We start from the raw sequence: 12,411 nt of genomic DNA on the forward strand, positions 1-12,411 counted from the left end.
TAAAAATCTCGAATGCCGAAAAAAATCAAACCCGCAAAAAATTAATATGCATAATTACTATAGAATTCAGACAATAGACCTCAAGTCGCAAGGTGACGGCATTAACGCCGTGATGTCTGCCGGTAACCACTTAACGCTAGGTGTGCTTTAAGCCCGTTCACCCTGTCAATCCAATAAATAACACCACTTACATGCGGTTACCGGAAACTATTAAACAGAATGTTTCAAAATTGTTATTATGTAAGTAAAATACGTAGAGTACCTACACTGAACAATTGTATGCTAATTACATAATAATAATTACCTATCTATACTAATATTATAAAGAGGAAAGATTTGTTTGTTTGTTTGTTTCGAATAGGCTCCGAAACTACTGGACCGAATTGAAAAATTCTTTTTCCATTAGAAGCCGACATTGTCCCTGATGAACATAGGCTACTTTTTAAAAAAAAAAAAATATTTTATTTTTTTGGTTTCATGTGTGTTTTAATGTTTCCGAAGCGAAGCGAGGGCGGGTCGCTAGTCAAATATAAATACCTTCCTAATATTAAACAATCGTTAACGAAAGGGAGCTGAAAAAATCCCATTGATTCCATTTCAAGTTCCGACAATATCAATAATTATGTACTAAAGCTTTCAAAACGGTAGGTAGTACGAGAAAATGGCATCGATTTTATGGCTATCTATATCAGCAAATGAGCATATGCCCCTTTTGGTTAGTACGCGACTGTCGTTCTTTCCATTTATAATTCGTGCAGCTACTGGTATTCAGAAGTATCCTGTGTGCATAGAACGAGTTATTTTTTTAGTCTACCGAAGCTGATGGCCTTGAGAGGCCACTTCAGCGTAAGCCTAACAAGTGGGTGAGCTCACGGGCTCAAACCTGACGACGTTGCTAACACTAACTCCAGCAAGAGCAGTGGTTCGCAGAACCTACCACCGGATCGAAAATGCGACCCACTGAGAGGATCCGGTGAAAAACTCAGCGGTATGTGTCTGTGGGTTAATTTACTCGCCGAGCCCTTCGTCGTAAGCGACGGGTTCGACGGGAACGATGACCGGTGCTTGGGTTACCTAAAAGCACCGTGTATCGGGAGGATCCGAAATGACGTGTTTTGGGCGACGTCGACTGTTTACCATTCTACAGGATCGGGATTGGGATATTTTTTTTGAGTTAGCTTTTACACAAAAGATGGTGCAGTACTATGCGCCCTTGAACACTAGTAATTTTAATGTAGAATGTACATCAAATGCTTTTAATCTCTAACTGTACCGCACCATTGCATTGTAGACGAAAAAGACAAAAATCTATGTGGATTTTCAGGAAACAAATCCAAATTGATTTTAAATGTAAAACTTTATACAACGTTCTTTTATCGATCGTTAAGCACACCGCGGTTAATATCTTCCCTGTAATGTTCTTGTCCACCTGATAGTTATCTAGAAGTGATTTCGCTTTTAGTGATTTCGCTTTTAACGATAAGATCTCCTGTAGTACTTTTGTATTTAATGTTTTGCATTTGTGTTTACCGAAAATGGTGAATACGACCACTCTGCCAAGAGTGCATACGACTGAGAAGAAGAATTTGTGTTTATATTATTTTGGTGTCTAATAAAGCATACTTTATTCTATTCTATTGTACTTTGCAGCAAAAATAAAATCGTATATCAATTTACTTTTAAATGTCACGAGTAATTAATGTTGGTTGAAAAAATACTATGTACCCACGTTGATATTTCACGCCCATAGAACAAGTATTAATAAATTATGTATGCGTGCATTTATGTGTATATTATGTATAATCAATACGTGCATTAGAACATTTAGAGTTGTTTTAAAATTAAATAATGAAAATATTATTTATTGTACTTCAATGTAATGAAATGTTTGGTTTCAAAGGAAATTATGTGTGTATATAATTTTGTATGGCGCATTTACTATATTCGGGTATTCGACCGTATTGTTTAATACTGGCGGAAACCAGCCCGTAATTGAGTTTTTGCACTGTAAATAGCACCAGGCAAGCATACGGGTAACAAATAAATTTGTTTTATCTGACATATTGTATTGAAGTCTGAATCCTATAGTTGGGCAGCGTTTCTCAAACTTTTTTACTGAGCGAAGGTAGGTACATTTATTGAATTATACATCGTTATTATAAAAACCTAATTGACCAATTAACATTTAATAAACAATTGTCTATTTATTTATCCCATGTGAAATAGCACTCAGAGATGAAATTTCTGCGATTCAGCTTAGATAAAAATATCGTATATGTAAATCTGACGATACGCATTGCGAGGGTTGGGGACACACCAATAAGTAGCGACGTAAAGGTTGAGAGCCACTGGTATAAGAAATCCTATTACTTGTGTCAAGATGGCCGTGTATGATTTGTTCCCTGGTTATTTATTTACAAAAATAGACAAGTATTGATGTGTCTTTGTGCGATTGACTATTCCATAGAGTCTGCTACACGAATTTAAACGTAATGTATAAGATAAGTAAAAACAAGATAATTATGCTAAATGTGAATTGGTGATGTAAACATCGCATACCTGACCGCGGAGTGAGCGGTGGGTCACGACTGCATGACGCCATCACAGTCTCGCAAAAAAATATTTACTTTTATCATTTATATAAATAAATAAAAAACGTTAACAGCATACGGGCTCTCTATATGTGGTTTTCTTGATAAATGCAATGAAATTACTGTTTATAGTCTTTGAATGTTAAAAGAACGAATAAATGTTATTGTGTTAAATATCTGTGTCGAGACTTTTTTTTTTCTAACGCTGGAGTATCCGTTTACGGTTACCCGGTCGAGAGGGGTAACAGACCGGGTTATGTCGGACTCCGGCGCCTCCAGAGAAGAAGAGGGAGAAAAGGAAAACCAAAAATACAAGTTTATTCGTTTGTTTGTATGTTTGTCTGCTCCAAACCATTTCATTTAAGGAACAAGTAGGCAAAAATAATCAAGTCAAATTCAAGTCTACTGGTCTTTGTGGTATTAGTTGGAAGAATCGTGTAGAAGGCGTATTGGAATCAATGCCGAATAAGAAATTAGCTTAATACGGTAACAATTACATTATATTTTAGTAATTTAGGATGGAACGCAATGGAAAACAAAATTCGATTGACCCGCGGTATCTACTGTTTCGAACACGTCGTCGTGAACGCGGGGTTTTGGCTAACCATTTTTTTTGTTTAAATTGGCAAGCAATCTCATGACGTATTTGATGTTAAATGGTTACCGCAGCCATAGATATCACAACTTGAATACCGTAAGTGCAATAATCTGAGATCGAATTTTCAACTGTATTCTTTGACTGCAATTCCACCCTTCAGACCGCATCGCAAGACTGCGGTGCGGCAGAAATAGGCCGGATGTTGGTACATGCTAGTGTTGGTATACTACCACCAGTTATTACGGAAATTTATTAGGAGATTAATAAACTTTCGATAAAACGACATTCTCGATCCTGCGGACCGAATGGTAAACAGTCGAGGTCGCCTAAAACACGTCATTTCGGATCCTCCCAATGCACTAACCGTGCTTTTAGGTACCACAAGCACCGGTCATCGTTCTCGTCGAACCTGTCGCTTGTGACGAAGGGCACGGCGAGTAAATTAACCCCACAGCCCACTGGGTTTCTCGCCGATCTTCTCAGTGGGAAGAAAAAAGATATTGTTCTTTCATTGTGGGAATCAGTCACGAATACATGTCAGGTACGTAATTCTTTACAGAAATTGTCACACGCATGCGGGATTCGACCATCGGTATAATCGCATAGCTTTATGAATGCGCCGTCTTATCTCTTAAGACACGGTGACTTCATATATGAGCTTTTTTGCGTTTTCAAATTTACATTTGCATATTCCATGTCAATATAGGAATATTGTCCCGACAGCAAATTGAAGTGAGTTAATAATGTAATTTATCATTATAAACATTTCCTGTAGTAATACGGGTTTATTTACAAAATAAGGAAGTACTTGAGGAACAGATATGTTCACGAAAAAAATATCTGTTTCATTAACAGAAGAATCAAAAGGAAATTTAATTTTATAAATACATAATTGGAATACATTTCTTTCCTTCTTTATCTCCAGTGAACACACAAGAAACACTGTTTACTGTAAGCTCTTACGTTAAGAACTGTCTATGGGCTTCGGTAACCACTTAAGACTAGGTGAACCGTGAGCTCGTCCATCCATTGTAAGAAAGAAAATAACCCGAGAAATCAGGTTTTTATTAGGTTTACGCAGATTACGTGGCATACGTAGAAGGCAAAACTTTATCTAACTACTACTAAAAAACTATCGTTAACATTTTTAAGACAAATGAGTCCTAATATAAAAATAAGCTTCAATCATGAATACGGAAATGTTTTTTGTTCTTCCGAAGATAATAGCAACGCAGCATAATGGCGGAGGTTAAGAACAACGTAAACACAATTTATAAAAACCCGGCATTATCCAATCATGGCGTAATTTGGCTGACTATGAACTATAGAGTTTGTTGGGCGGAACAAAACCGTTTTTGGAATGAAGTTTCTTAACTCGGCTTGCGTAGTCAAATAACAAGTTTAAATTAGTTTTAATTCCTAATAGAGCTTCTAATAATAGACATTGGGCCATTCCAATTAAATGAAAATAGCATTTTTCATTTACAAACTAACATGAAAAATATTATTATAATACATTTAGTTTTTCGATCATCGCTCAAAAACTATGAATAATTAATCAGTTTGTATTATATATTCTTAAAGAACTTAAAAGAGTGTATTATGAATATTGAACTCTGAAATTAGGGATCGAACGGTTTTTACTATATGGCAACAGTGACGCTGAAATTAGTATTTTTTTTTAGTATTAAATAGGAATTAAAAAAAGAAATAATATGCTTCATGTCTTCAGCATTATCAATTTAAATCACAATGAATCAAATGAATACAGCCCCCTTAAAAACATTATATCTTAGGTTAGCTGTTAATTTGTTGTTTGTTGATTTGTTTGCTCTACTAACGAATAATTAACATTGAGAAATAAATAATTGCGTCAATTTGGGGTAATGTTATATTACGCTATAATAGGTTTAATAGTACACCTATTAAGCCTATTATACGGTATAATCGACTGCACTGGCGAAAGAAATCAATTCATTTGTGTAAATAGAATAAATATAAATAAAATAAATATTTATTCATTTTACTTACCACTAGTGCTATGGTTATCGTGTTGACGTGGATATTCATTCCTCTCTGGAGACGGAGCAAGATCGCTCCCGATCCCAGAGCTTCCTCCCGAAGACTCCAGCTTACGTCGAGCGTTCACCCCTACTATGTTCTGGTTCAAACATCTTCTTGTGTCTATGTTGTTCAAGTTGCCTTTCTGACGGTGCACCGTGTCGTAGTCGCGCGGTGGAAGGAGAATAGGACTTTTGCCTGTGAATATTATAGTTCACTTTAGGTTGAAGGGAATTCATATGAATGTGTGCTCTAATTAATAGGACATGTTTTTTGATACATATTTTTATTGCTTAGAGGTGTGGACGAGGTTACAGCCCACCTGGTGTTAAGTTACTGGAGCCCATAGACATATACAATGTAAATGCGCCACACGCCTTGAGATATAAGTTCTAAGGTCTCAGTTACAACGGCTGCCTCACCCTTCAAACCGAAGCGCATTACTGCTTCGCGACAGAAATAGGTGGGGTGGTGGTACCTACCTGTACGGACTGACAAGAGGTCCTACCACCAGTAAAACGTGTGAATAAGTCAGTCACCATGGAAAACTGTAAAGTACTCGATAGGTCGAAAATAATATAATAAAAATTAGAAACGCGCGATTAAACCGTAAAAACAGTTTTAATTATGTTAATGCGGCTTTTAACGCATATTCGCGTACGAATTTTAACTATGCAGGAATTAGATCTGTAATAATAATTATTAGGGGTAGTCAAAGTTCGATCGGGCAGGTAATAATATCTTTTATCTTAGGCAATTTCTGCCGCGAATAGTCAGCTGGTAAGTTCTTCGCTGGAGCTAGCGCCATAGGATAGATAGCCGTTTTATAATATACAATTGAGACCTCAACCTCGTATCCCTAATTTTTCCTATTTATTCGCTGACAGCTAGATTCAGCTACGCCCAGGCGGGTAGGAGAGCTCATGGGCTCAGAGAATTTGCTAACACTAGCCCTAGCAAGAGCAGTGCTTTGCAGAATCTACCATCTGATTGGAATCACCATCCACTGAGAAGGTTCGGCGAGAAACTCAATGGGTTCATACCTCTAGCGACAGCATTATGATATTCATGAGCTCCAGTAAACATTTTAAATTAGGTAGACCAGGGCTGTATGTATTTATATAAATATATAAAATATATTAAGGTACGGCTAATGTATGAATTATTATTTTTTATGAAGAATATGATCACATCTGCTGCGTCAATGCTTAGGGTTAAAAACTTGTGTTTTATACGATTGCCATCCCCACTATTATTATAAGCAGGGTAATTAGTTGTTTTTATATATATCTACGTATATAAAATTGCATTCAAGCTATAAATATAATGTTAATTAGCCTTTTGTTGATGGTTGGCGTCATCCATATTTTCGGCAAGCCTCTATCCACTAGTATTCTAAAAAAGCCCTTGAGAACAAATCTAAACACAGAAGAACAGATCTAAAAAAGTGGCTTTAGATCTGTTCTATACTTTAGTTCAAAGCTTCCTCGGCTATATTCAATCAAATACAAGGAAATTGATATTCTGAGTAGGTATAATCACCTCCACATTAATGGAGGTCAGTAAATAACCGGTAAAATTAAAGTCTTAAGATATTTAACTAATTGGGGGGAAAAATTTCATAATTTTGCCTACTTTTTGCTTGAATGTTATAGTCGAAATAATAATATTTTTAGTATTCGTTATTCGTTTTTTGAAAATAAAAACAAGTACAACGAATTAAAATTACTATCGACTTGATTTACAAGATTCCTCGAAGTTAGGTTAAAGTATCCTCGATTGAGTCGAGGTAGTTTCGAGATGAAAATTACAGGTACAAATACGCCGTCAGCGTAAAAGTGGCCTAATCCACAATTCATATTCGTGCTTATGTATTGCAATTTATTTAAAACAATAAACTTTGATGTAAAATCGGCCTATCCCTAGTTTTATCCATAGATAATAGATGCCTTTATAAACATCATTTTAGCGCGTATTTTTTTTGCCGTCGAAGTATTGCAAAGGTAAATTCGAACCTCATTATCTCTATACTAACTATGGTAAGCTTAGGCCACTTTTGCGCTGTCTGCCTCAAATATGAGACCATTCAATTTACATTTCTTAACTATTATACAGCATAATAATACTTGCATATTCATGAAAATAAAACAAAAGCGGTACAACGTATACATACCGATATCGGATATAGATACGGGTTGGTGCTCAGAAAGCGCGTGGAAGCCTCTAGCTACTGAAAAATAACAAAACGAACTGACCTAGACCCTTTTTACCTGTCGACAACTTTTGCTTGAGCTCAGCAGCCAGACTGTCATATAGGTTCGCGACGCATCTCTCTTCGTTGCTCCCGGAGTCCGACTCTCTGGACACTTCGCTGCCCAGCGACGAATCCGGAGGCTTCTTGCTGGTCGGAAGAGCCCCGCGCATTTGAAGCTTGCGTTCGATATCGGCGAATTTCTTCTGATTCTCCGGCCTATCGATCAGCGCTTGTAAATGCGTGTAGAGCATCTCCGCCGTGTGCTCAGAGTCGCATCTGTTGACAATAAGTCTCATATGAACGTTTCATAATAGAGAATATAAGGACACCTGAAATCCCAATCGTAACAATAGTACACAACGGCCTTAACGTGAACAGAAAACAAAATTCATTCATATTAACATTCACAAATACATATTAAGTGAATATCTATATTTTGTTACCCTTAAAAATATATTTACACATTCCTTTTTTTTTCATTTACGGTTTACGCTACGGTTTCGGGTAGTTTCGGGAACCCATGGACATCAAAACGCGAATTTCGTAACGCACCCGTTCGTCCCGGAAATGGAGAATAAAAAACGCGAGATTAAATCGCAAAAGTAGTTTTAACCACAATATCGTTTCAGTCAATTCATATTCGGTGAATCCGTAATGGAAAGCAAGACATAAGTCAGTCGCGATCTCGTGAAGCACAGTGATATAAAAAAAAAAAAAAAAATCATATTACCCTCTGATGAATCGAAAACACTTCTGTTCAATCTCCGTTTTCTCTTAACCGTCATTTACGACACACAGAAAATACCATACGCAACATAAAAACGTTTAAAATTATAATTTGCGTAATTACTGGTGGTAGGACGCCTTGTGAGTCAGCACGGGTAGGTACCACCACCCTGCTTATTTCTGCCGTGAAGCAGTAATGCGTTTCGGGTTGAAGGATGGGGCAGCCACTATACTGTAAAAACTGAGACCTTAGAACTCATATCTCAAGGTAGGTGGCGGCATTTATGTTGTAGATGTCTATGGGCTTCAGTAACCATTTAACATCGGGTAGGCCGTGAGCTCGTCCACCAACCTAAGTAGTAAATAAAAGCTTAAACAAAAAACCGAACAATTAAATTCATCTTTTATTATCCTGTTGATATCGATCAGGATATTAGAGGATCAGGATAGAGTTAAGTTATAAAATTATTTTATTGTCATCGCGATTCTTCATGCGTGTGTAACTTTTCAAGTTAATTGGACGTATTGGATCCTGAGAAAATTACGTTCAAAGATTCATTTCCGTGCCAAGCTAATAAAAGCGGGTCAATGATAGACACTGATATTATACCATAAATTTAAAGTTGATGATAAATAATACCACACTATATGTAATATTAACATCTAACATAAGTACTCTTATACGTTTTATTGGCAAATAGTTCATAGAAACGACACGACAGCAATACGCACGTAATCGAACCGCGGTATGTGGAGGTCGTGCATGTGAATGTCAAAAGCTATTATTAATCTAATGAAAATAATAAAGCCGTATAGATAATCACTATTATAAATTTTACATTAACGCCATTATTTATGTACAAGTATTTTACGCATACGTAATTAATTCAACTAGTGTTCGCTCAATGATTGTCATTCGAACATAAACATTCAAATTAACTTTAGATTCATTATAATATGTTTCTCCTTTATTTCGTTATTTAGAAGAGAAAAATAATCTATTTCCCACGGAACATTGATAACATTAAGAATGTCAATAGCTACTAAACAAAGAAAAAAAAACGTGAAATAAACAAGAGGGAATGGTATTAAACTATTTGTTTTTCGATATATTATTATATAATGATACTTTTTTTTAACGATATTGATACTTTTGTATCAAGTCCATCATCTTGGATAACATTACCAAAAGAGTGTCGGGTTGTTTGATTTCGAGAATCCATTGTTTTTTCAGGTTTTATTGTGTTTGTAAATGTACAAGAGAAATTAGTACCAACCACCACTACCCACTCCTTCGCCTCTTCAAGTCAATCAACGATTATTAAAATAACTGCTTAGGATAAAATACCGAGGAATTAACATCCGTATTGTATAGCAATAAAAAAATAAACACAAATTAAATTTTCATAGGAATATGATGTTACTCTTTTTTGGAAAACAAAAAAAAATATTGTTCATTGACATTACGTAAATGAAAAGTAGGGTTACGCCCTGAAAAAAAATGACATCAAATATTACGGGTATGGCTAATATTACATAACAATACTACTGTGACGATCCAGTTTCGTTCAACTTGTTTATGATGTATTGTTTGGTAATTTGATTGCAAACAGAACAACAAAATGTATGCGTGCGCGCATTGAATTATTTTGTTATTCAAATAACTATGTGGGTGGTTAAAGTTATTTAACTTAATATGAAGTCAACAAAATATATGATGATTTTGACTCAAATACGAACTCATTAAAAAGAGAAGTATTTTGGGCTGGTTTGGGGATAATTTGGATTAAATAAGCACTATTTTATATGTATTGGGTCTATATTACTAATTTCTTCTACTTTTAGCAGTTTTAGCAGATCGTTTCATTACTTTTAGTGCATGGCGATCTCTAATGCGTTTTGTGTACGCTCATTATTTATAGGCTTATCGGCGTGTGTTAAATTATTAAATAAGTACGTGTTAACGACTTATATTGTACTTAATTATATTAATCGTGACTTAGAAAATTGTGTTTCAAATAAAATTAGTCTCTCAGCTTTAGACGTGGTTCAATTTGAGCCTATGTCGGAAATTCGTTGAGTACAAAAAAAAAACGATTTTTAAACTACCCCTCGAATATAATAATATAATATAATAAAGCATTATTCGAATTCAATATAATATATTATTATGTACCTACTTATGTAGTGTAACGGAGTTTACTGGTGGTAGGACCACTTGTGAGTCCGCGCGGGTGGGTACCATCACCCTGCCTATTTCTGCCGTGAAGCAGTAATGCGTTTCGGTTTGAAGGGTGGGGCAGCCGTTGTAACTATACTTGAGACCTTAGAACTTATATCTCAAGGCGGGTGGCTTGAGATATAAGTTTTTTTTTTTTTTTTGGCTCATTTACGTTGTGGATGTCTATGGGCTCCAGTAACCACTTAACACCAGGTGGGCTGTGAGCTCGTCTAACCATCTAAGCAATAAAAAAATTAAAAAAAAATGTTACTTAATATTTGCATTAAGATTTATTTCTTTCAATATAAATACTTCCAGCTCTGGAACTTAAAAAAATGATAGCAACTTTATACGTTAACCTTATGTTACTAGCAACTACGCTGACATTTTAATGTCAAGGATACAGACCGACGCTCCGTGCTACACCAGAGGAATTTAGTCGAATCATTAATTTTAATTACGTTATTAATAAGCTAGATGAGTTACAAAGAGTGAAATTAATATATATTTTTTGATTAATTGATTACTTTACGATATGGGATTTACGAAACGGAGGTAGCTTCCTTTTTTAATTGAAAATTTTAAAAATCTTAGGCATTTGCCGGTGCCTCTTTGCCTGCGTAAGATATGGATAGTAACCTAACTTTGCTGGCCGTATTTGCAATATCTATTTATAGCTAATTACGAATAATGTGGAAATTATGTGAGATTAAATGAAATGACTAACGTGTCGATATTGAAGCAACTGGGCATCAAAATCAGACTGTCTACTTTATGTCTGAAGCGGATCCTCGAATATTTTGGTCACATTGCGAGGAAAGACGGCGATAACATGGAAAAACTTATGATCACAGGGAAAGTTGAAGGCAACAGATCTAGAGGCCGCAACCCGACTCGTTGGTCCGATCAGATCCGCACCGCTTTGGACAGTACAGTGTACAGCGCGCTGCATGACGCCGTGGACAGGGGAAAGTGGAAAAACATCTTAAGATTGAAGCTCATGGGTGATGGTGGCCATGACCCTCAGACATGAGGAACACGATTCGAGGAGGAGGAAATGAAATAAAACTGAATGGGAGATTTTTAAATCCAAAATTTCATCTACTAGTACAAAATAGATTACAAAAGACACATTCTAGTAGAATTACGAGAATTCGGGCGTATTTAGTTTGTCCAAGAATGCTCTTAGCCGAGTAGTTTCGTACGTGCCTTGTAATGAAATGACCACAAATTCCAGTCTCACGTTATTCTCAGATTATCGGGCAGTCATTTGACTATAATGTCAATGTTGTAATAATATTAATACTAATAAGTAAGTAAGTACTATTTTTTTTTATTGTTTAGGTGGGTGGACGAGCTCACAGCCCACCTGGTGTTAAGTGGTTACTGGAGCCCATAGACATCTACAACGTAAGCGCGCCACCCACCTTGAGATACAAGTTCCAAGGTCTCAGCATAGCTACAACGGGTGTCCTACCCTTCAAAGCGAAACGCATTACTGCTTCACGGCAGAAATAGGCAGGGCAGTGGTAAAAAAAGGGCGGTGGTACCTACCCCGCGCGGACTCACAAGTGGTCTTACCACCACTAAAAAAAGGTCTGATTGTTTTCTTTTCCGAAAAGGCCACTTGCGTGCATGAAAAGTTAAATCATAAATACTAGGAAGCGGTAGCAAATTAGATGTTAGAAACAATACACTACAAAATATTTATAACCTCAAAACTGGCCTCTGACTCACTTGTCTTGCGACCTAAGATTCAAACTCGTTACAGAATAAATATCAAGGGCATCTCACTGGCTTTAAGTATCATCGTTGGATCGTAAAGATTTACAAGTTTTGAAGTTCTTCATTAGTAGCACGTTTGAAATTGGTACTTACTTAATATCGACTGATTACTAGTCTTGTCATCGGATTTCCCGAGTCTTAGACTTAATTAGAATTTAATTTGAAACCTTCAATC

The 12,411-nt window shown here is 36.1% G+C and overlaps 1 protein-coding gene across 5 annotated transcripts in view; it reads right to left on the bottom strand.

Moving 5' to 3' along the window:
- LOC114246796 (uncharacterized) overlaps positions 1-12,411 on the bottom strand; it is a 103,898-nt gene that overhangs the window by 5,613 nt on the left and 85,874 nt on the right. For 3 of the 5 annotated variants that reach the window (XM_089733993.1, XM_089733992.1, XM_089733994.1), the window contains 2 exons: positions 7,506-7,780; positions 5,221-5,448 (listed from right to left, as the gene is read on the bottom strand). In XM_089733993.1, coding sequence (XP_089590119.1) covers positions 5,221-5,448; positions 7,506-7,780 — 503 coding nt within the window. The remainder of the gene's footprint in view (positions 1-5,220; positions 5,449-7,505; positions 7,781-12,411) is intronic. The other 2 variants (XM_089733996.1, XM_089733995.1) reach the window with 1 other exon arrangement.

The sequence above is a fragment of the Bombyx mandarina genome, chromosome 16, assembly GCF_030267445.1.
Source record: "Bombyx mandarina strain Sakado chromosome 16, ASM3026744v2".
Classification (NCBI taxonomy): Eukaryota; Metazoa; Arthropoda; class Insecta; order Lepidoptera; family Bombycidae; genus Bombyx; species Bombyx mandarina.